Raw genomic sequence first — 24,529 nt, 5'->3', positions numbered from 1 at the left:
ATAAAATATTATCACCACCCACCCCCACCTTAAATCAACTTTCACCAAGTCCAACTCTTGTTCTCTCTTGTTCTCTCTTACTTTCTCCACATCCACATGAGTGAACCACAAACAACGGCAAAAATACGGCTGCATTCATCCAAGGGCACGATTGACGTGGAGCTTTGGGCCAGAGAGATACCCAAGACGTCACGATGGGTGATTCAAGCCGCAGCTGCCAATGGCTTCAAAGATACCGAGTTTTGGGGCGCGTCTGAAGAGACTGTTCAGTTTGCCGAACAGTTGAGACCAGCGCAGTCAAAACCTGAGATACACAGCAGATTAAGGTTCAATAGAAGGGGACTAGTTGGTGTGCGACATGGTGCTGATGGCGGATTATTCATGACCCTTGGACCGGCACCGGCTTTGACTGGGAAAGCCACTGTGCTTGGCCGAATTGTTGGCGACGGAAACTACGTTGTGGCGGCAATTGGAGCTGCAGATCTTACTAATGGTAGGTTCACGTATCCCACGAAGATCTCAAAATCTGAGGCTCTGGTGGAGTTCTTCGAAGATATCGTGCCGGAGACCAGCAAGGCAGAATCGGACTTGCTAGAGTCACCAATGCCCGTAACCAAGACTACCACTACGAAGAAGCCAAAAGTGGTGGTCAGCTTTGATGATGAGGAAGACGACTCAGATGTTGGTTTGGATATCAGAATGCAATCTGCACACGAGCTGTTGAGTGACAGAGGAATGATTAGCAGCAAGCTGCAGAGCCCATCACCAGGATCTGAAGTGCCTTCGCTAGCAGATTCTGTTGAAACAGCGAATGGGTCCAGCCAATCAGATGTGGAGCCAATGCGGGCTAAACGGACTAGATCGGCGTCAAGTGATTCCGCCCCAGAAAAGAGAAGGAGCAAGACGAAGGAGGAACGTGATTTGGAGACGTTGGAAATGCTGAAAGCTTTTCAGAGTCGAGCGAAATCGCGATGGCTTGATGATGTGGATACGAGTGAGAAGGAGTGAGATAAGCAGCAAAAATTAAAAGTAAAAATGTGAGTAAAGTAACAGAGTAAACGCTCCTATATGCTGGGGAAAACGGTAAATCAACGCACTAGAGATACGAAAAAAAAAACAAAAATCGTTGGCCTGGCTACACGAAGGCGATCTGTAGATGTGAAGGTTGGAACGGCTTGTATACCTTCCAAACTCTCCTACTCAGCATCAACCTCGGCACACCAACCGGGAATGTCCTGCCCCTTTGAACCAACATCGCGGGCAATGTGCTCGTCAACGTTGCAATCCACCAACCATGGGTGGTTGCTCAAACCACCGGCATCATGCCGCCGGCTAGGCTCAATTTGTAGCATCTCGCCAAGGAACTCAGAAATTAAAACGGCAGTCTCCGAAGACATGTGGTACTTTTCGACAAGCACACGGTCGAGCGTCCAGTACTTAAGTTTGCCAATGTTGCGGAATTGGGACAGAGAACGATCGAAAAATCGCCTGGCGTGCTTGCAAGAACGCAGCCAATCCTTCGAGGGCCACTCTTCCAGAAGCTCGATTATCTGTGCGAGATGATCATCGTCCTTTGAGTAAGGTTCACCAGCCTTTGGATCAAATAGAAAGTCGCCGGTCACTAACTCAAAGGCGAGACAGGCGGCTGACCAAATATCGGTCGAACACCCCCATTCGCCACCGAGGATTACCTCGGGAGCACGGTATTGTCGCGTCTGGATATCGTTGGTGTAGTGAAGGTTTGTCCAGCAGGAGTTACCAAGATCGGCGATTTTGACTGAGATCACGCCCTCAAACTCCCCCATCGATATTACGGAGCCATTCTCGCTGGCAGCAGCTGCGGTAACAGGGGCATGAGAAGACGCTGCAGTAGTAGTGTCGAGGTTCAACACTGAGAACCTGCGAACAGGAGGAGCCACACTGGAAGCTTCGGATCTCGCATCCACAAACTCGTCTTCTTGCTCTTCAGGAATCACGTTTTTTCCATCCATGACTAGTTGCGGTGACCGCGGAACACACGTAGGTGGTACGCTTCTCGGGCTGAGACCAAGCTTTTCAGGCTTTGCTGCTGTAGACATCGAATAAGCAGGGTCGACAACACCACCTTGGATCGTAGAAACACCTGCCATTCCTGCTATACTTGCAGATGAGGAATTGGTCGAAAACGAGAAAGACCTGAAGAAGGAGTCGATTCCAGATTGTGATGGCACCGGAGAAGTCAGTGGCTTGGAGCACCGCACCGGCGAACAAGGAACGCGAACCGTGTGAGATCTTGAGCGCTGAAACACCGGCGGTGGCGGTTGAGGGATAGAGGGGCCAGAAGCATTTCTTACCAATGGCGAGGGTACAGATGCATGGACAGCGTTGGCAGCGCGGACTGGGGTCCTGACAGAAGAGTAAACACTTTCCGATATCGAAGCATCGGAGTTGCGGGAGGTGAGACGGCGTTGCGCCAACTTGTCCTTTCTCTCGCGTTCGAGAATTTTCATCAGCTTTTCAACGTCATGGATCTCAACAAGAACGTTCTCCGGTTTGAGATCTGTGTGTACAAGACCGCACTCGCGGTGCATATAGTCGAGTGCAAGAAGCAGCTGTTTGGTGATCTGCTTCACGAGCGTGAGTGGGAGGCCACCAAAAGATTCTTTCAGTAAGAGCAAGTCTCTGGTCGAGTCCAGAGACGAGACGGAACGAGACGAAGATTTGAGTTCAGCAGTGCGTTCTTTCGAGAAGGCCTTATAGCGTAGTAGCAAACTAAGCATGTTCTCACCTAAGACCTCGAAAACCATACAAACGTGGTCACCATTAGGGCCCGTGTGAATGAAGCTGTCGAGCAGCTGAACAACATGGTTTTTACCAGGATGAGAATCAGGCCCGTCACGAACCTTTTCGAGAATGCGGATCTCGTCTATGGCAGCCTCATGATAGTTCTTTGAAGAGCGAACAATCTTTATCGCAACATGGCGCGAATGAACGGAGTCGAAAGCCAGCCACACTGTAGAGAAGTGACCCCAACCGAGTTTGCGCACGATTATGTAACGTTTGTCAGGGCCATAGCGCTCGTTGATGTATGTGGGATGGTATCCACCTTCGCAGTAGTCTTTGGCATCCTCCTCACGCTTGAGTTTCTCTTCATCCTCAGAATCGGAATCGGAGAATGAATCGTCATCGCCGTAGGTGGTGTCGGTGTCGTCGGCAAGTTCCGTTACATCCACGGTAGGAGCTGATGAGACTGTGACAGAGCCGTCCGCAGATGGCGGCGAGATCCGCAGCACGGGCCGGTCAGTGGTCTTTTGCTTGGAGATGGACAGTGTTTTGCGGAGTGAGGATGTAATGTTGGAAGTGATGCTTTTGATGGATTTGTTGGAATAAAATGCAGGTGCAGAGGAGGTATGACGTTTAAGACTCTGCAGGCGAGGGGGACTTTCTGTGGTGTCAAAGGAATCGTTTGCCGAGTAGAGCATCTGAGCCTGGGCCATTGCGGAAGATCAGTTTAGTGCATGCAAGCAAGGAGGGCAGCAAGAGGTCAAGAAACAAGCCAGGAGAGAGGATTTTTGAACGAAAATTCAACAGACCAGCAACAGGCCAAGAGATCCAGAAGTAAGATCAGCAGATAATGCAAGATTTCAAAAGGCAGGAATCAAATCTGAAAGAGAAGCGGTGCAAGAGAAGTGGTGCAGTAGAACCAGATCAAAACCACTAAAAACAGAAAGGCTTCCGACGACAAAATGAAAAAGCAACAGCAAAGACACTCAAAACGAATCCAGATCTCAGATTTAAAAACAAGACTGGGTCGGGAGACTCAGGAGTCACCGAACTGATGAGTAAGCTGCAAAAAGGCACCCCGGACAAAAAAGCCCAGTTAGAACGAAATAAACAAGACAGAAACGTCAGGTGGACCAGCAGAGCAAAAAGTCAACCACTAAATTAAACAAGTACTGTAGACTCAACAAGCCCTTCAAAATTTGTGCGTCTTGTGTTGGATCAAAAGCTCCCAGGGGTAGTGTTGGTGGGAATGCGGTTAAGATCCCCGATTCAGACTGATGGCAGTGCGGCAAGCAGCAGGCAGAATGGAAAAGCTTTGGGTAAAGTTTTTGTGAGGGAAAGGAAATGCAGGAAGAGTGCGATGGGAAGAAGGAGAGAGGAAAAGACCAAGACAAGGAATTGAAACAAGCGAATATGCAAACTACAACACCCACACAGTTGCATTGGGGTTTCGCCGTTTTTGCCGGATCTTTTGAGGAAAATTAAGAGTTAAAGACTTGAGAAATGGACAAGAAAACGGGTTTAAAAGGGGGCGAATTGGTTAAATTTTTTGGAATTGAGTATATAAACGCTGGAAACCACGCATTATCTAGTTATAATGGCATATTTCGTTCTATTGCGGGTGTCACCTTTGCTTCATGATTCGCTTGTTCTCTTCTCTAGCCCTCCTCGAAAGCCTTCCAAACCATTCCATCGGCGATTTGTGTGGCTGCTTGTCTCCGCTTTGACGGGGTTACCCTACGGCTACGTCATAGTTACGTTTTAGCGGCGCACGACCGTAGACAGAGAGTTTCAGTGAGTGTTTCAAACGATTATTTGTGGAAGGTTCACGTGGGGTTTAACCGTTGATGACACTTGGCGAAGAAGCCAAGGAGTAGATCTGTCGGATTGGACGAGATTGAGGTCATTTTTAATCGAGTTCGCACGCTTGGCGTGGTGATGTAGTTTTCTCTCGGCTTGATTGCCGAAAGGGACGTGAAGACGTCATTTTGGCCGAAATACCAGCAAGCCATGCTGTGTATATGGGTCGACACTTAAGACTACTATTGACGGTCTAGCAATTATTATTGTTATAATTCGTTGTAAACAACGTCTTTACAATTGCAACCGCAATACAATTTACCGCTTTTTAAAGAAAACCATTTTTGAACTAACTAGATATTCATGACCTAACTAAACTCTGCCATGCATTTAACTGTCAAATAACTGTCAAACAGAACTGACACACTTTCTTCACTTCTTTTGGTCACCAAAGACATCAGAAAGCTTCTGAGCCATTCCCTTGTCTTGGTCTGGTTGAGCCTTTCCAGCGCCCTTATCCATGTAGTCAGACATGGCTTCTTTTCCCTGCTCCATGTAGCTCTTCTGGGAGTCTGGCTTGATGGCCTCTGAGGCCTTGTCTCCAAAGTTCTTGCGTCCGGCGTCTGACATTGTAAGATAAAATAACTATTTGATAAAATTGACTTTCTCAAATGAGTTGAAATATCACCTGAGTTTGTGCCATAGATATAGTAACTATCAGGCCTTTTTATACACTTCCAACAGCAATCTACCCGTAGCAACAGCAACCAAGTTCTTTCGAGCTTCCTCGAATTGCACTTGCTTTCGTTCATATGCCACCCTCCTCACCCCACCAAAGGCCCAGGCCTTGCCACTTCAACAATTCATGTTCGGCGCCCAGACATTGAGTTTCCGGAACGTTGTCTGCTGCCAACTTCGTGTGATTACTGCTTTTTGTGGGGCTCATCTGATCGCCCACTATCTCCGCCGGATTCCGCCGGACATTGAATCCTGCGGCTCAATTCGGCTGCTTATCTTTCCTGCCAATCCACTCTATAAATATAGACACAAACCGCTGGGTTCAGTGGTTGTTCTCACTCACTTTCTTATAGTATAACAATTCCTCTCTCGATGACTACCACAATAAAAACGCCACACGTTCACCTCAAGGTGGTGAACGAGAAAAAGACCGACCTCTCGCTCGAGAGCTTGTTTGGCTCGGTCCCACTAACCACCTACTCCAACGACCCCAAGATGGATCCTGTTCCTGTTAATTGGGGATCTGCGGACCCAGCTGTTCGTGGACCAATTATTGCAACTAAAAGGGGAAACGGGTTGTGTTGCCACAACGCAATTGGCGCTCACGCTGGACCTTACTCCATCTACCGCGCGCTAGCAGTGGCTTCCAAGCAGCTCGACCCAGACCACGTCCCCGACTATACCAATGCTGAGCCTCCAGTAAACTTTCCTCAACAGCCACAATGGTCCGATCCGTCCAAAATCGTGGCCATGGACCCCTTTGGACACCTGGCTCCCTGGTTGTTTGCGGACTCGGACGTTGAGGTCCGGCCCACCATCTCCATCACCAAGGCCCACCTGCAATTGGGCGACCTGCGCGACGAAGTGGCCTCGGGAAATTTACCAGTTGACGGTGACGTTGTTATAAACCAAATGGGTGATTTGAACTGCACGAAATTGGCAGTCGACCCGGTATGGTACCTTCCTGGAATTGCCTCGAGATTCGACATCTCTGAAGCCGCACTTAGGAAGAGCCTCTTTGAAGATACCAACGGAATGTATCCAGAGCTGATAACCAGACCTGACATTAAGGTATTCCTTCCTCCTATCGGTGGACTCACCGTTTACATCTTTGGAGACCCCGCCAAGGTTTCCGATCCATCTTCGAAGCTAGCCCTGCGTATTCATGACGAGTGTTCTGGTTCAGACGTCTTTGGCTCAGATATCTGCACATGCAGACCTTACCTGATGTTCGGAATTGTCGAGGCAGCCAAACAGGCCCAACAAGGTGGTTCTGGAGTGGTTGTATATTTCAGAAAGGAGGGCCGTGCTTTGGGAGAGGTTACCAAATATCTCGTCTACAACGCTCGTAAGCGTGGTGGTGATACTGCTGCCGAGTATTTTCACAGAACCGAGTGCATTGCTGGAGTCAAGGACATGCGGTTCCAGGCATTGATGCCTGATATTTTGCACTTTTTGGGAATCAAGAAGATCGATAGAATGCTTTCAATGTCCAACATGAAGTACGATGCCATTGTGGAGCAGGGAATTGAAATCAGGGAACGGGTTCCTATACCAGATTCGATGATCCCACCAGATTCACGTGTGGAGATTGATGCTAAGATTGCTGCTGGTTATTTTACAAACGGTAAAGTGATGACTCAGGAGGAATTGAAGGAAGTGAAGGGCAGATCCTGGTGAGAAACGGTAACGAGAACTTAAGGAGATATAGACATGTATAAAGCGCAATTAGATCGGTATGTGAACTTGCATGTAGGTTAACTCACGGGCCATTTCTCGTGTTTGGACGTGAATAAGAGATTTGAGTGCTGAGGGCAAGAGAACAAGAGTACTCATAAAATGTGTAGCATATAGTGTTGGGTGTTTGAGGTCTTTTCATGTTTGGTCATGTCCTGTGCCCTCTTGGTCAACCCTAGTTAAGCATCCATAGTGATCAACCATCGTTAAGCCTCAATTAACAAATGTCTAAGCCTCCAGACTGCTCCGCCAACCTTCACACGCTCTAAGTTAAGTGAACCCTACTGAAAACCGCATATCCCGATACTCATACCCTCAACATATGTCACATCGTACCTGTGTGAATATATTTCCAGATCTCAATATTCTGAAACCCCTATCAGAATCAAAATTTACCCACACACTACATTGTGTTTTGCACTACCTCCCCTTTGTCGAAGATCCTTGTCTTGATCCTTCATCACAACTCTTCCAAAGGTGATTCTCTTTTTAGCACCAAAGTTTTTGTATTCGGCGTGAACCCCGCTACTTGGACCCAATTGACAAGTCTTTATTGGCTAGATTGCAGGATCGCGACTGGTTTGTTTATTAGAGTTCGCTAAGCCACTGACAGCTCATACGCGGTAAAGTACGTCAATTCAGCTCAAGTTTGACCAGATTACCCCCAATCTTGTGATGGATATAGCAACCGATCCGGTAGAGTTACCGACTGAGCCGAATGGAGAAGGCTCGGATATACGAGAAAGCTTGGAACAGTCGGTTCCGCCTATTGTGGTCACCAAAACAAACGGAGCTGCCAACGGAAGCACCAACGGAAGCACCAATGGAAGCACCAAAACCCGATCAGCCACAAAAGCTGGCCCTCGGATGGGAGGGGCCACCACAAACTTTATCAAGGTATCGCTCGAGTCAATAGCGGCCATCAAAGAGGTTACAAAGAAGCATTCCGAGCTCGTGAAGTCATGCCAAGCTGCTTTGAGCAAGCTGAATGAGCCGGAATTGCCTGATAATGCTACGATATTTGAACCATTGCGATTGGCTTGCGCCACTGATATTGTCGAGGCTAAGATAATTGCACTGGACTGTCTAAGCAAACTGTTCACGTTCAACGTGTTTGACGATCCATCCGAGGTGGTGGTGAGCACGAAGCGACAGGCAAAATATGTGGTCGATGCGGACATGGAGACAGGATCAGCGGCATTAAGCCCTGGAACAGACCGAATTCCTCTAATTGATGCTGCAATTGCCACAATTGCTGACTGCTTCGAGGGCGAGGGCACCGACGAGAAAGTAGAATTGCAGGTGATTCGCGTGCTGATGGCAGCCATACTTAATGAATCTATGCCTGCTCATGGATCCACACTTTTGACCGCTGTCAGACAGATCTACAACATTTTCCTACTGTCTTTGTCACCCATAAACCAAGGAATTGCGCAGGCCACGTTGACCCAGGTCGTGAACATCGTATTTGAGCGTGTGGTAACTGTGAGAGCTGAGAGGAGCGAAATTTCTCGTAATGCAAGTATTGTCGAGGTTGGAGAGTCACAAACCAAGGTTTCTGAGGCCAATTCCGAGGCCACTTCCCAACCCAAGTTGACCCTTTCGAACATGGAAAACATTAACGAACTCAAGCTGGCTGAGATCTCTACCAACGATGCCAGTGAAATCGCCGTCAAAGATGCATTTCTTCTGTTCCGTGCGATGAGTAAACTGTCAGTGAAGCCCATAGACAATGACGCTTTGGATATGAGATCGCACGCGATTCGCTCCAAGTTATTGTCACTTCATATCATTCATCTGATACTCAAAAATCACATCGATTGCTTCATGGACCGCGGTGCAGTCATCTCTTCCAACAACAATGAGACAAGTCTTCTCGATGCCATCCGCCAGTACCTCTGTCTCACTCTGTCAGGCAACGCGGCGTCGGCGCTGGCACCTGTATTTGAGATATCTCTGGAGATTTTCTGGTTTATGATATCCCAGCTAAGATCTGAGTTCAAGCGTGAGATCCCTGTCTTTTGGGACGAGATCTACTTCCCCGTGGCTGAAATGAAGACTTCTACGGCCCACCAGAAGCGCTATTTGCTCTCGATCATCAAGCGACTAAGCGAAACGCCTCGTGCTCTGGTGGAGTTCTTCTTGAACTACGACTGTGATGCAACGATGCCCAACATTTGCGAATCATTAATCGATTACTTGACCAAACTGGCTCTGACTAGGATCGACGTAACTCCAACTCAGAAGATTGGCTATCGTGAGAATCTTACAAGACCACTTGCGACCTACAACCTTTCACAGTTGCCTATGCTCTCTATTGGAAAACTGGGTGGTCATCCACCCGACCCAGATGCAAACCTGAACTTCCCCGTGGAATATGCACTTAAAATGAACTCCATTGAGTGTCTTGTGGGTGTTTTGCGGTCGCTTTCTTTGTGGGCAGACGACGATTCTTTGTTGAAAAGACCGAGATCGCACACAAATGGATCAGTTTCAACGCCATCCTTGCAAGAAGACTCGTTTGTGGCCGAGGAAGACGAGCCTGCGCAATTTGAGACCCAGAAACAGCGCAAAACACAACTTTTGGAGGGCATTCGCGAGTTCAATTTCAAGCCTAAGCGTGGACTCCAGAGACTTGTGGACAAGGGTTTCATTGCATCAAAAGAACCAAAGGATATTGCTCATTTCCTGCTCACTACTGATGGACTAGACAAACAGGTAATTGGAGAATTTCTGGGCGAAGGAGACGAGTTGAACATTGCAACGATGCACGCCTTTATAGACGAGATGGTATTTACCAATACGCCGTTTGTGAGTGCCATGAGAACCTTTTTACAGGCTTTCAGATTGCCTGGAGAAGCTCAGAAAATTGACAGGTTCATGTTGAAATTCGCTGAACGTTACGTGAGCGGGAACCCCACTGTTTTCGCAAATGCCGATACAGCCTATGTGCTCGCTTACTCGGTGATAATGCTGAATACTGACCAGCATTCGGCACAGGTGCGCAAACGTATGACTGTGGATGACTTTATCAAGAACAACAGCGGTATAGATGACGGTCAGAATCTTCCACAGGAATTCCTAGTGCAAATATTCGACGAAATCCAGCATCACGAGATCAAACTACAAAGTGAACAGCATGCCGCGTTGATTTCAGGTGATGTCCAACCCACACAGCAGGGCTTTTTCTTTGGGGGAAGGAATATCAGTCGCGAGATGTACATGCAGGCTTCGCGCGAGATGTCTTCGAAGACCGAGCAATTGGTGAGAACCATTGGTAAACTGTCCAAGGACTCATCCCGGACGGTATACTACGTGGCGACCAACAACGTGGACCATGTGAGGTCGATGTTTGACACGCTGTGGATGTCAATTCTGGCTGGATTGACTCCTCCTTTCAAGGAGTACGACGATGAGGATACCGCGAAACTGTTATTGGAAGGAATTAGGATTTCTGTCCACTTGGCGTGTTTGTTTGAGCTTGATTACGCTCGGGCTTCGTTCATTGGGGCGATTGTGCAGTTTTCTAATCTTTCCAACCCTGAGGAACTCAAGCCCAAGAACCTGAGTGCGATGTATGTGATGCTCGAGGTTGCAGTTTCCGAGGGCCATGCTTTGAAATCGTCCTGGAAAGATGTTTTGGTGTCGATTTCGCAGATGGAAAGGTTGAAACTGCTAGCTACTGGAGTGGATTCCGGAGTTGTTCCCGATGTGGCCAATGCACGCGTAGCAAACAGAGATTCAGTGGACAGTTCGAGATCGTCTCAGCAAAATGGTTTCTTTGCCGCTCTTGCAAGTATCGGTACAAAGAAATCCACATTAGCTGAGCAGGCGTACCACCACCACCAGAACCAGAAGTTGAATCCAGAGATCCTGTCCATGATTGTGTCCACCAACTTGGACGTGGCAATGGATAAGGTTTTTACACATAGTTCCGACATAGTTGGTGATGGAATCACTGATTTTGTCCAGGCTCTGACGGATGTGGCATGGGAAGAGATCGAATCTTCGGGACAGAGCGAACATCCGAGAATGTTCTCGCTCCAGAAGATGGTGGACGTTTGCTACTACAACATGGGACGTATTCGTGTTCAATGGTCTGCAATCTGGGCTGTTATGGGTGAAAAGTTCAACAGGTTTGGATGTCATTCGAACATTCGCGTTGCCTTCTTTGCTTTAGACTCACTAAGACAGCTTTCGCAACGGTTCTTCGAGCTGGACGAATTGTCGCATTTCAAGTTTCAAAAGGAGTTCTTGAAGCCCTTTGAATACATAATTGCCAACAACCAGGAGATTTCTGTGAAGGATATGGTACTCGACTGTGTCCAGTATTTGGTTCAAAAGAGAGGCGACCAAGTGAGGTCAGGATGGGTCACCGTTTTTGATATTCTAACAGATGATGCCAAGCTCACTGACGAAGGTCTTGTGACCAAGGGATTTGGATTCGCGAGTGACATCACCAATCACCATTTTGACTCTGTTTTCAACCAGGGTGCTTTTACAAATTTAGTGGTATGTTTGACCGAGTTTGCGAAGAACCAGCGGTTCCAGAAGACCTCGTTGCAGGCACTTCAGGAGCTGAAGAGGCTGGTGAAAAAAGTGGTAGGGTTAACTTTGCCTGGGAAGACTGCCGTGTCAGACGAAAAAAGAACCTCAAACGACGGGGATGATAAGAATGGCGTGATCTTCGTCACCGAAGACTTCCTTGACAAAATGTGGTTCCCAGTTCTATTTAGTTTCCACGACGTCATCATGACTGGAGACGACCTGGAGGTTCGTTCTAGAGCACTGAATTTCATGTTTGACACCTTAGTCCAATATGGAGGCCATTTCCAGCCTGAATTTTGGGACAAAATATGCAATTTGCTCCTCTTTCCTATCTTTGGGGTCCTTTCCACTCACTGGGAGATTAACCAATTCGACAGTCAAGATGACATGTCGGTTTGGTTATCGACCACCCTGATCCAGGCTTTGAGAAATATGATAGCTCTCTTTGCTCATTACTTCGACACTTTGAATCGGATGATTGATGGGTATTTGAAGCTACTGGTTTCATGTATTTGCCAGGAAAACGACACCATTGCCCGGATTGGCAGATCGTGCTTACAACAATTGATCACTCAAAACATGGGAAAGTTCACTCAGGACCATTGGGATAAGATCAACGGGTCTTTTGATGAGTTGTTTGAGCACACGACTGCAAAAGAGTTGTTCAAGGCTGACCCATTGAATAATGGAACAGTTCCGGCACTGGCTGTTGAGGCAGGTTCCGAAAATGTTGAAGCGTCAGCTTCCGAGGCTGAGAACGGGCTTGATTTCAGTGCCGAGGAGATGAATGTATCATCACCAGCATACAACTCGCAAAAGCAATCTGCCCAGGAAGAAGAACGTCTTCAGAAGACCAAGGAGAAGTCTACGATTGTCGTGAAGTGTGTGTTACAGTTACTTATGATCGAGACTTTGGCAGAACTCTTTGAGGACGGCGAGCTCTACGAGACAATCCCAGTGGACAACCTGATCAGATTGGCCGGATTGTTGGAAAGAAGCTACCGGTTTGCGCGCGAATTCAATGATGACTACAACTTGCGTGTTCGCCTATGGAATGCCGGCATCATCGAGAGGTTGCCCAACTTGCTGAAGCAGGAGACGAGTTCTTCGGCTGTCTACATCGCGATCATGCTCAGACTCTACACAGACCCGGAGAAAACTGGTCCAAAGCAGAAGGAACATATTGCGGCCACGCTGCTCCCAATGTGCTCTGGAATCATCGAGAGATACGTTGCTTTGGAGGATGTCACCCAGTTGAGAAACATTAACAGCTGGAGGCCAGTCGTCGTGGAGATTTTGCAGGGTTATGTTGAACTTGACGAACAAGATTTCCTCAAGAACGCACCCACTATGTATGACCTAGTGATGCAGATGTTTGACAAGAGTCTTCCAGCCGAGTTGAGGACTGCCATGAGGCTGTTTTTGGTTCGTGTTGGTGACGTTTACTTGAGTGGTCAGGAGTCCAAGAAAGAAGAAAGTTAGAGAGGTCGGCTTTGAAGATGTGAGCCTCTCTCTACAAAACCTCCAAATATGATTCTGTCTTCGCCATAATGCCTACCAAATATGTACGAAGCTCGAACTCACCACCCAATGCTGACGAAAAATGAGCAATCTGTGGTAGCCACATGTTCCACAATGTCTGTTCTGTACTATTGACTGTCTACACCCCTTTTTTACCATCTTTCAACCCCCTTATATATCATTAGTTCTATATTAGAACCGCAAAAGTTCACCAACTCCTAATGCTGTAGCCGTGCTTGAATTTACACATCTATAGGCCCCACCGTGACCATATATACATTATAGTGCGCCTCCCAATTCGCCGGCTTCGTGAAAAAATCGAATTTGGACGTTGAACTGAGAGTGTCAGTTATCGTTCTGGAGCACATCTTTAAAACACTCAAATATGAACAACAAGGTAAGTGAATTGCACATTTAGATTGGTTTATTCAGCTTTCCGTATTATGGACAAAAAAACGGCTTGTTCGGTTCAAAGAAGTGCTGGCGCAGGGATCTAAGCTTGAGCGTCTCCCCACTTGGTTGAATGGAGCTGAAAATTGGGGCCTTTTTTGGTCAATCTCTGTCACAAAGAGTGAAATTTTTGAACCAGGAGAATCACAAACGTACAATCATACTTTTGTATCGATATCAACCCCGTCTAGGTTGAGTTGTGGCAAAATATCACTACAGGGTGTCCATATTATGGTATGAATGTGACTTTTGCTCTATTTTGTTCCATTTTGCTCAAGCTTGCCAGGTAATTTCTCTGAATTGGTCGTTTTTGCATGAATTCCAATTAAAATCTCAAGTTGCACATACTAACCTTTTTTAGAACCTTTTTGTCCTACTCGGCAACGACGAGGAGGGCCCCGAACTCTTGGCCACCAAGGAAGTGGTCAAGAAGTCCACCTCCTCGAAGAAGGCAGACGTTCCTCCTCCATCTGCTGATAAGTCCCGTGCCAAAAAGAAGGCCCCATTGAAGGGTAACGAAGGCGCTATCAAGGTCAAGAACGAGAACGACAAAGTTAGTGCGCCTGCCTCTACCGAACGCCGCACCCAGAAGTCCAAGCTCACTCGCCAACAGACCGGCAAAACCGACTCCGCCAGAAAGGAGAAGGCTGGATGGGGTGATGACGCTGATGAACTTGACGACGAGCTTGCCGGCGAAAAGATCGCTGAGGAAGATGCTGAGGAGGCCGAGGAAGAGGCCGTTCCAGCCAAGTCTCTTGAGGAGTACCTTGCTGAAGTGAAGCTCGCGCAGGAATCGCTTGGAGGTACCACCAGAGCTGTTCGCCAAGTCGAGACTGATGCTGAAAAGACCGAGATCAAGGCACAAGAGGAGTTTGCTCCAGCCACCGCTTCCAAGAAGCAAAGAGAGAAGGCCAGAAAGGTCAAGAACATTGTTGAATTTGATGCTGTTTTTGCCGATGAGGTTCCACCTCCAAGATCGGGAGCCACCAGAGGAAGAGGCGGTGCCAGAGGCTCGTCCAGAGGTGGTGCTCCTAGAGCTGAGTCCACTAGACCTCCAAGAGAGTCTAGACCTCCAAGAGGTGACTCCACCAAGGGTGCCAGAGGCGGTGCCAGAGGAAGAGGTGCTGCCAGAGCCCCAAGAGGTGAGTCCAGAGAGACTAGAGCTCCTGCCCAAAAGCTCAACGAGGCTGCCTTTCCAGCTTTGTAGGTGAGGACGTGACAGACGAGCGAATGAGCTTGTATGAATGCCTTCGGGAATAAAAAAATAGCTCTTTGATATGACTTGTAGACGTTGCAGCATAGCTGTAGGAGATGTACTTGCGGTTTCTCATCAGCCATGACGTTGGAAGCCAATTTTTCTTTCTAAATTTGACGATTATTTTGCAGTAATGCATAACCATTGAGGTGTTCTGAGATTCAAGTTTTTATCAAATTTATTATAGTGGTTTGAGGCGAATTATGGTTATTTTTTGCTGCAGCTTTAAACACGCGTGAAGCTCGAGCCGCATGCATCGAACACCGGGGATTTATTGAGAATCATTTCAGATACACAAAGATGTACCTCTGAGCTTAGACAAATTTCAAACTATATCAAGACCGATGTGGAGTTACTAAACAAAGCCTTGTCAAATATTGTAATTCCAGTATAACCCCACAAACTGCTAAAATTATCACACTCCCCGGCCACCCCGGAAGAATAGCGCATATCCGTCGCATGAATATCGACAAATGATTTGACAAGCTGAAGGTTTGCGTTTGAGTGTGTGGAAATTGACAAGTTGGAATCGCAGCTGACTACGAGATAGTTTAAGGCAATTAAGCAGTAAGGCAAAGGCTAATATTTTTGTCCCAAACCTCGAGACATGTCAAACCACCCCGGATTCGCTTGGCACGTATGCTACGGGCATCAAGTCAATATCAATGCTGGAAACCCCATCACAGGGCCCACCGGGTCATTCCGGGATAAGCGTTTTGAAATGTTTCCGGGTATTTTTAGAAGTTTCTGGAAGTGCGGTCATGGAGAGTGACTACCGGTGAAAGTTGCGTTGCCCCAGAACGTCACGCCTCTTCTAGACGGATTGGGTTAAGTACGACTGATTACGTCAGGCTTCCGAGAGTAGAAATGCTATTGTTGGATATCCGGTTGATGGGAGGATCAGCATATGATTGTGACTCCAGAGGTTGGGGACCGGTTGTAAAATTTCCATTTGTCTTGTAGTAAGACAACAAGCCGGATTTTAATACAGTGTCTTCAAGAATAGCGTGGTTTCAGTTTACAGAAAAACAACTCCACTGGAGAATGAGAAACAGAAGGTTTCATGTTTCGTTAAAATTGTTCGGAAAATAGTATCCGGACATGAGTCAACGCTATCGAGGATTGTCAGTTGAGACGGTAACGGGGGGACTCTGGCGTGGCCACCATTGGACCCAACAGATGATTTAACTTTTGCTACTCAGGTTGAGGAGAAACATATGAAGATCATGGTTTTTGAAAACCACCATTCATCAACTTCCCAAAAATATTGCTCTTCCTATATTGCCATCATAGCTAACGTTGATCCACACGTTCCACACTTTTTTCGGAGTAGTTCTGTCTCTTGGTGGAGGCTCCTATCGCGGTCGGATATAACCGACCTCAACCATTTCCGACATCCGTTTCCAGCCCCTCTACACATGGGGACACACTGAGGCACCGGAGAAGCTTAGTCGTCATCTGTGTTGTAGGTCTTGTTTGAAGTGTTGTGGTTTTTTCTTTCTTCTTTGTTTTTCTTCTTCAAAGCAAGAGAAATACGTTGAAACTTCACTCTGCTAAGCCAAACAAAGTATCAAAGACATTCTCGATCACGTGGCTACTATCTCCACGTATTTTGGCGTCTTTGAAGTTTTAAGCGCGTCATCCACACTTGATATTCTGTTTGGAAAAGGACAAACATACTGAAAAAGACGAAATAACATCGAAGAACATCGAAGAATACTACACTTTGGTGATTGCATATCATTTTTTTTCCTTTTGGATTCTTCAATTTACGGCTGGTTGATAATTGCAAGTCGATTACTACTAGTTGACAATCGCGGTTGACAAATTGACAAAACCATCACAACCAATCAGAACCTTACTCTTCAACTACAATTTCAGAGAGCTTACAGTTCCATTTCCAATCATCTGAGTGAATTGGCAAAATTGATTGAAGCTCCTAGTTTTGTTGAAATTGAGATTTGGTGATCTGAAGTTGGCAATTTAGCGAGTTGACAGATTTGTCACCACTCACAATTCCACCAATATTTCTCAAAACAAGCAGCTGAAACGGGAAGTTTGAGAATTTGACTAGTTCAACAATTTTTCACTTTCTATCCTCTCATTTTTCGACTCCATTACAATGACCACGGCATCTCCAACTTTCTACTCGGCCGACCCGGAGACTACGTCTGATTTGGCTCTACGCTTTGCGGAATCCACCTCACCCGGGCCAGAAGGCCACATTCCCTCGGAGGCCCATAAGCTTTCCCAGAAGAAACCGAGAAAGATGAGATCTTCGCCAACCGGCGACGACCATTCGAAACTGGCTCACTCTCTGTTGTCTACTTCCTCACCCGAAGGACTGGCGGCTGCGGCTAGAGTCACCCCGAACAGAATCGCGGGTTTACTACTGAAACAGGGCCCTTTGCCAATAAGACACATCACCGGGCATCTTGCCTCGCAAATCAATGGGTTCTCCAGTTTGTCGCTGTCAAAACAGAGAAGACTAATCATCTCTGCTTTGGAGTTGGGAGACCCAATCACCGGGTGTGTTTTTGAGAAGATCGGCTGGGGTCAATGGGAAGCCCGCAAAGTTAGTGAAGAGGAGGTTAGACTAAGAAACTCGAAACAGGCGCTTTCGACTAGCCCTCCTTCTGCGAACTCGTCTTTTGGTGAATCGCTCTCCAGAAGTGCACCAAAGTCGATCAAGAAACGTCATTCCAACGTTGACGACGTCTCACTCGTATCTCCACGTTCGGCAATGTCTTTTGCGGTTTCCGCATCTGCTTCTGCCTCCAATTCGTGGTCAAGAAGGGAGTCTATTACGAACCCGGCTACTGATCCACACAACGCGAAATTGCCGGTTTCTCCTAGTCTGAACCCAATCCAGAGTCTGAGAAACTCCTTTAGGGGCAGACAGATTTCGCTCGATGAAGCCATTGAGTCGTCGTCCGATGAGGAGGGACTCGAATTCGACGATGGCGATGGCGATGGCTACGAGGAAGACGGAGGCATGTTTGCGTTTGATAACGATGACTCCGATGGCAAATCGTATATCCGCAGCAACTCTGTGACTTCCACCCATCGCCGTCCTTCGTTTGGCGGTATTATGAAACCCAGAAAACCACGGGCTTCTTTCAACAGCCAGACAATTGAGGCCGCTCTGGACGGCAACTCAATCGAGGGCGGTCTGGATGCCGCTTCTGTTCCGGAAAGCATCGTCTCTAGAAGAAGGCCAAGGGCTTCTTTCAACAATGCCTCTTCGCTTTCGAGACAATCCTTTTTACGGACGAACATTTCACCAAATACTGACCCACTGACAATGCACGATTCGGTGAGCAACATCGCCATCAACAAGGTGTCTTCCACCGAAAACGTGTACTCTGCCAGCAACAGTGGAGCACATTCGGAGACGGATGAAGAAGACTGGGAATCGATAGGTGCTGCGAGCTTGAGAAGAGCCTCTGCTTTGACACCTCCAACGCCGCTTCTGGTAGACACCTCGGATCACAAGAACGGAATCAAGGATGACGAGATGGCTGCCATGGTTCTGATGGATCTGAAGGCGGTCTGACGGAAGCTCCAAGGAAATCGCTTTCTCTGATTTCCCTGTTCTATGATATATGAATCCTGGTGTCACTCTGTTTGGGTTTTATTTTCGGTTTTGCTATTTGGACGGATGTTTAAACGTACGGCGCTCTTTTTTCTCTCCTTGTGCTTTACGCTGTTTGTATTCTATTATAAGTGTTCTTGCTATTAGTGCCTGATATTCATATTTGCTACAATTTTGTTTTTATATACTCTTGCTTTCATCGTTACTACCGATACAGTTGAAAATAACAATATGCTTATGTTAACTCGAATAGGACGAAAACGACAAACTCAACAGTCTTGACTCAGAACTGGCTGATCGCAACTGCAACGGCTTGAACATCATTATGCGAGATCGAAACCTTCACGGACTTGACACCAGCCTTGTCGGCAGCAACCTTGGCAGCTCCACCCAAGACAACCTGAGGGGCTCCTTTGGCATCGCGGACAATCTCGATATCCTTCAATGGGGCACCTGCGCCGTTGCTTTCCACTTGCAGAGCCTTGAAAACGGCCTCCTTTGCAGACCAAGTTCCAGTGAAAGAGGAAGCTGGAGAAGGAGCGTTTTCACAATAGGCAACCTCACCAGCAGTGAAGTTACGCTCGACGAAAGTGGCATTGGAGAGGTTGATCGAAGAAATCAGCTCAACATCAACACCAACACCTTTCTCGCTGGACTCAACCTCTGACAACGCCTTGGCAGTGGCAGTCGCGGTTTCACTGACATAAGTGCTCGATTTCTGAACACCCTTGTTAGAGAAGACCAACTTGGAATCGCGTCCGGCCTCAACACGTGCCAATGGATCCAAGTAGACTGGCTGCTCCAATTCGTCTGAGTATGGAGCCTTATCCTTGGCCACAAACATAGTGTTTCTGATGATAGCGTTGTGCATGTATCTGTAAGAACGCTTGTATCTCTGGTTGACCTTGGCGGCATAAGCAGAGTATTCGTGCTCGCTCAAGGCAGCATACAGATAGTCTGGGTGAACGACAATGGCCTGACCACCCTTCTGGCCGAAACCAAAGGAGGTCACAGAAACAGCCTTAATTCCATCGGTCTGGATACTTCTGGATGGGAACAAGACGTACTCGAAGTCCTCAAGAATCTTGTCAACGTTATCAGCGTTTCTGTTACCAGGAACCAAACCAGTTTGCAAGATTTGGATAGCTCCGTTCAACATCCAGGCACCAGCAGCACCCTTTGGATGACCAGTCAAGAACTTCTGGAAGACACCAAAGACAGGGTTTCCCTCGGTACGGCCCAAGTGTCTCATCATCTTGTCTACAGTAGCAGATTCATTCTTGTCGTTGGCCTTGGTGGAAGTTCCGTGGAACGAGGCAACTCCCAGGTCATCAATTGTCAGGTTGAAAGTCGCAAGAGCTCCACGCAAAGGAGCCATGGTTGGATCGTTCTTCCAGAACTCGTTACCCCATTGTCTTTGAGCATCCTTGAGCTGCTTAGTGGCTTCTCTCTGGATCTGCTCCGAGCGCTCAGCAAAGAAAGTCGACTCAGAGAAAGCTTTGTCGGTAGCCTTCAAAGAAGCAGCTTCTTCCTTAAGATACTCAAGTTCGGACTCAGTCCATTGCGAGATCTGTTTTTGACGGATACGCAACTGTCTGGAACGGTACTTAATGTCAGAGGTACGGTTTGCGTACTTGAGATCGCCATGGTGCTCACGAGCAGTGGTCAAAATACCCTTACCAGGAGCTGGAACAGAACGACCAATCTTGTCGGTAGCAGTTGCGGTCATGGCAACGATTGCGTAGATTGGAACACCCATCTTCAGGGCAAGATCAGCAGTCATGATGACTTGAATACCAGAACCTTGGGCTTCCATGAAACCATTACGCGAGGTGGTAGCAGGACGGGACATCTCAGATGGAGTTCTTCCGTGCGCAAACTCATCAACAGCGTTGGAGGTGGCGTTCATGTTGGCGAATTCGTAGGAACCCTCCTCTTGGAAATCGTCGTATCCACCTACAATACAGATCTTGGCCTTACCAGACAAAATAGTCTCCACACCAGAATCAACAGACTCAATGGCAGTGGCACAGGCTCCAACTGGCGTCTTGATTGGACCAGATGAGGACAACAACAACATGTTAACCCACGCAGCCATGGTGTTGATGAACGATTCTTGGAGGATATCGTTCTGAACAGGTTGGTCCTGGTAACGGTGCTTGAACATTCCACGCAAAGCGGTAACACCTCCCATACCGGAACCAGAACAGTTACCGACCTCAGAAACATGCACGTACTTGTAGAACTCGTACGGGTCAGTCACACCAGCAGAAAGCAGAGCTTCCACGGTGGAAACCAAAACAAACAGAGTGATTGGATCAACTTGCGAGATAACATCATCAGCAATACCGTAACGTTTGGCGTCCCAACCGGTTGGGATTTGACCAGCAACGAGACGGTCAAAGCGCAAGGCTTTTGGAACGTACAATTTGGCACCCTTCAAGAACCTGACGGAATACTCCTCGGATCCTTCAACCTCAAAAACTTCAACAAATTCACCGTGCTTGTATTTGTACGATTCTGCAGTTGTCTTGTCGGTTTCAAATGACTCCAAATCGTGTTGGATCACAACCTCTTGGATGAGCTCCTTCTTATTTGGATCGTATCCATTGAAAAGCTCAGGCTCAATCAATCTGATACCAGAGTGAGCCAGGATCTCCTCCTCATACTTGGCCTTGATGTCCTTATCGTCAACTGGAGTGCCAGTCTTGGCATCGACCCATCCGGTGTAAGGCTTACCCTTCAAGTTACCATTATGGTACTTGATGTAACCCATGATCCAGGCCATCTCAAGACAACCCTCAAGGGAGAACTCTCCGTGTGCTTCCATCTCCCATCTGGTTCTAGAGTTACCCCAAGGACCAACTTCGGAGAAACCGGTAACCACAATGACTCTCTCCAAGTCCAACAGGCCTTCCAACTCAGGAGAGGCAGCCTTGACATCCTTGTAAGGTTTGAGTTCTGGGAAATCAAATTGCATGTTAGCTCTTGGCTGGATTTGAGCCTTGGTGTATGGGGAGTCAGATTGTTCACCGTTGACAACCTTGAAGTCCATCGAAGACTCAAGTGAAACAGCCCTTCTGACATCTGAGGTCTCGTAGAGATCGGTTCTCAACTTGCTGGTGAATTCACGCAAGTTCTCAATGAAATGAAGGCCACCATTGAGATCAGCCATAACAGGAGCATCTTGACACATTTGAGTGACTTCGTTGGTCAAAAGACCCAGGATGTTGAAGGCCATCTCCTTCTGGGAGAAAGTACGAACACCCAAAGACTCAATGCCTTGAGCAATGATGTTGTTAGCAGACATCAGACCAGTACCTCTGGTCCAGCCAATAATGGCACCGCAAATGGTGAGCTGTTGACCCCACGATTCGGAAAACCATCTGTTGAACAAAGTTTCAAGACCGAGCTTGGACTCTGAGTACAAACCGTCGGAACCGAAGGTTCCGTGGTTTGGCGAAAGAGGCAAGACAACCTGGGCTGGACGGGTGTTGATGTCTCTGGCAACCTTTTGCTTCTTGACCTCACCGAGAAGGCGCATCAAGTTGGTGAGCATGATTCTGTGAGCTAATTCAGACTTAGAACCAATTCCATCAAGTTCGATGCCTTGCTCTGGAATAGCAGCAAATGGGATGATGGCATCCAAATCCCAGCCAAGACCACCCTGCTTGACATCGTCGTAAATGAACTTAATCAATGCTTCAACGTCTTGCTTGGAACCCTGGTTGAAAGGAACCACAATGACGGTCGAGCCAGCAGCACCATAACGGGAGTACATCGACTGGTAGTATTCAGTGACTTGCTTGGAATATCTCGATGTGGTGACAATGACCTTAGCACCTCCCGAAATCAGACCTTGCAAGACTTCAGCACCGATGGAACCAGCACCAGCTCCAGTCAAAAGGACATACTTGTTCTTAAACGAGATACCGTTGACTGCACCTCTTTCAAGGCCGTCCAAGAACTGAGCAGTACTGGATCTGTCGTAGACCCAGTCACCCATCTTGGTCTTCTTCTTCATGTGCAAGAATGGAATGGTTTCCGGAGGGATGATGGAGGAAACTGGCTCAATGATAGAAGAAGTAGTTGGTAACGAAGCAATCTCATCATCTTCTTCGGAGGAAACAGATTGAGAGTCCTCGCCCAAAACAGCCTTAGCAGACTTAGAAACCTCAATCTCCTTGGACTTATCGACAAACTCCAAAAGCTCAGAGTACAGCTTTTTGAACTCTAATTTGGTCTCCACAGAAGCCTGTTTGGTGATGGCCTTGTAGATTCTGGCCAGATCATCCTGAATCGTTGGCTGAGGCACTCTGGTCAAATCACATCCAACAGCCATCTCGTGAACATACTGTTCCAGCTTTCTGATAGCGGGTCTGTTGATCTCGTCATAGACGATGTTGCCCTTAGCATCGACAGTTGTCTTTGGTCCGGTTGGGTACGAGATATCCTTGTAAACGGGATCTGAGTGGAGAACCTGGTGGCAGTTGTCAATCAGCTGCTGACCCAGCTTCTTGGCCAATTCATAGGTCTCACCCTTGGCTTGAGGAGTGTGATCAATGTGGTATTGCATGAACTTCAGCAAGGTTGGACTGGCACGATTCATGATTTGGATACATTGAGAAACAGTTTCACGATCAACACTGGTAAGCTTTCCAAAAATGATATCGTAGTACATAGAAAGGGCATCCTGACGAGCCCAATTCCAGTACGAATCATAAGTTCTGGCCTTCAGAGGAGAGAAGACTGGCTTGATTCCAGAAGCATAGAACTCACCATGCTCTTCAGCCCAGAGATCCAACTCTGCCTGCAAGACCTGAGAGGCCTCTTTCTCCTTTATAAGAGACTTGTCACCCTTCTTGAGGTCCAAGTTGAGGTATCTGGCCAAAACCTCGAGCTGCTGACGAGCCATCTGCTTGTTCTCCTTGGTGATCTCCTCCAAGGCAGCAGAATCAACCACAGCACCACCAGCACCACCAGCAGAACCTCCTGCGGAAACCTGAGTGAGGGAAATACCAGCAATAGAAGCGTATTTCTGAGCACAACTGTCGAGGAAAGCCTTCGCTTCAGGCTCACTACCAAGACGAGCAGCTGGCTCCATCGTTAAGGCGACCAATAGGACACCATCCTGTCTTCCGGCACCCAGGCCCCACTGCGATTGCAAGTACTTTCTACCAGTGGTGACGGAAAATCCACCAGGCATCTTGGAAGACATCAATCTAGCAATCAAAGAAGAAGATTGCTTACCCAAAGAGCCGGCAAAGGTCTCCTGGAATTGGTCTGCGAGCTCAGAAAGAGGAGTGTCTTCTGGTTTCTCTGGGGTGGAGCCGAATTCTTTACCCAAGTCACCGAGAATTTCGTTCTGGACTGTGGACTTACCACCGACCAGGTCCTTGATGGCCTTGGACATCGACACACCGTCAAGTGGCTTCTTGAGCTTCTGCGCAACCAAAACGTGCAACAAAAGCGACGCCTTGACCGGCTCGTCGGGAATTTCAGCTACTGGGCCAGCTGGAGCTGGAGCTGGAGCAGCAGCGACAGCCGCGACCGGAGCAGAAGCGGCAGCTGCAACTGGAGCTGGGGCCTCGGATGACTCAGCAGCCGGTGGAGCAATATCAACAGGGTCTGGAGTGTAATAGATCTCCTTGGTGTCCTTGGAGTAACACAGGACCTGTCTTTGCAAAGAAAGGGCAGCATCGTAAGACTCGTACTTGGCCTTAATGGTTCTAGAGGCCATTCCGGCAAGGGTGGGCGAGGGTCCAATCTCCACAACTCTTTCTGTGTTGAAATCCTTGAGGAAAACATCTTGGGTTTCAATCCTGGGCGAGCGTTAGTCAAAGTTTTCCTTGTCATTGATTTTTGAGCTCTTTGAGCACACGAAAAGCCAGGGTACTTACCATCTCACTGGAGACGCAAATTGGTAGGCCAAAAGCTCAGTCAGCAAAATATGCGACAGCTCTTGTTCGATTTCTGGACGCATTTTGTGATTAAATTAAACAAAAAAACGTCTAGATGACAATCAAAGAGAACAAGCGTTGAAGACTAAGGATACGTGCAAGCTTTAATCGTTTGTATTATCTCATCGCGATTTTCTCTGTTGGGTGTTGGGAATCCCCGGA

The 24,529-nt window shown here is 47.6% G+C and overlaps 8 protein-coding genes across 8 annotated transcripts; 5 read left to right on the top strand and 3 right to left on the bottom strand.

The window, feature by feature from the left end:
• Positions 1–96: 96 nt before the first annotated feature.
• KUCA_T00005759001 (uncharacterized protein) lies at positions 97–1,008 on the top strand (the record flags this gene model as incomplete). The annotated part of the gene is made up of 1 exon (XM_022602174.1): positions 97–1,008. The coding sequence occupies one exon, from the start codon at positions 97–99 to the stop codon at positions 1,006–1,008; it is 912 nt and encodes a 303-aa protein (XP_022461749.1).
• Positions 1,009–1,196: 188 nt separating this feature from the next.
• Positions 1,197–3,476, bottom strand: KUCA_T00005758001 (uncharacterized protein; the record flags this gene model as incomplete). The annotated part of the gene is made up of 1 exon (XM_022602163.1): positions 1,197–3,476. One exon carries the CDS (start codon positions 3,474–3,476, stop codon positions 1,197–1,199), a length of 2,280 nt encoding a protein of 759 aa, XP_022461748.1.
• A 1,455-nt stretch (positions 3,477–4,931) lies between these two features.
• Positions 4,932–5,375, bottom strand: KUCA_T00005757001 (uncharacterized protein; the record flags this gene model as incomplete). Its single annotated transcript, XM_022602152.1, has 1 exon — positions 4,932–5,375. The coding sequence occupies one exon, from the start codon at positions 5,373–5,375 to the stop codon at positions 4,932–4,934; it is 444 nt and encodes a 147-aa protein (XP_022461747.1).
• A 298-nt stretch (positions 5,376–5,673) lies between these two features.
• Positions 5,674–6,981, top strand: KUCA_T00005756001 (uncharacterized protein; the record flags this gene model as incomplete). The annotated part of the gene is made up of 1 exon (XM_022602141.1): positions 5,674–6,981. The coding sequence occupies one exon, from the start codon at positions 5,674–5,676 to the stop codon at positions 6,979–6,981; it is 1,308 nt and encodes a 435-aa protein (XP_022461746.1).
• A 732-nt stretch (positions 6,982–7,713) lies between these two features.
• On the top strand, positions 7,714–13,068 carry KUCA_T00005755001 (uncharacterized protein; the record flags this gene model as incomplete). The annotated part of the gene is made up of 1 exon (XM_022602130.1): positions 7,714–13,068. One exon carries the CDS (start codon positions 7,714–7,716, stop codon positions 13,066–13,068), a length of 5,355 nt encoding a protein of 1,784 aa, XP_022461745.1.
• Positions 13,069–13,793: 725 nt separating this feature from the next.
• On the top strand, positions 13,794–14,764 carry KUCA_T00005754001 (uncharacterized protein; the record flags this gene model as incomplete). Its single annotated transcript, XM_022602118.1, has 2 exons — positions 13,794–13,799; positions 13,919–14,764. 2 exons carry the CDS (start codon positions 13,794–13,796, stop codon positions 14,762–14,764), a joined length of 852 nt encoding a protein of 283 aa, XP_022461744.1.
• Positions 14,765–16,934: 2,170 nt separating this feature from the next.
• KUCA_T00005753001 (uncharacterized protein) lies at positions 16,935–18,368 on the top strand (the record flags this gene model as incomplete). Its single annotated transcript, XM_022602107.1, has 1 exon — positions 16,935–18,368. One exon carries the CDS (start codon positions 16,935–16,937, stop codon positions 18,366–18,368), a length of 1,434 nt encoding a protein of 477 aa, XP_022461743.1.
• A 322-nt stretch (positions 18,369–18,690) lies between these two features.
• On the bottom strand, positions 18,691–24,390 carry KUCA_T00005752001 (uncharacterized protein; the record flags this gene model as incomplete). The annotated part of the gene is made up of 2 exons (XM_022602096.1): positions 18,691–24,229; positions 24,308–24,390. The coding sequence occupies 2 exons, from the start codon at positions 24,388–24,390 to the stop codon at positions 18,691–18,693; spliced, it is 5,622 nt and encodes a 1,873-aa protein (XP_022461742.1).
• Between the last annotated feature and the right edge of the window lie 139 nt (positions 24,391–24,529).

The sequence above is a fragment of the Kuraishia capsulata genome, genomic scaffold (genome assembly GCF_000576695.1).
Source record: "Kuraishia capsulata CBS 1993 genomic scaffold, Kuraishia_capsulata_scaffold_7, whole genome shotgun sequence".
Lineage (NCBI taxonomy): Eukaryota > Fungi > Ascomycota > Pichiomycetes > Pichiales > Pichiaceae > Kuraishia > Kuraishia capsulata.
This window is presented reverse-complemented; position numbering and strand designations above follow the sequence as displayed.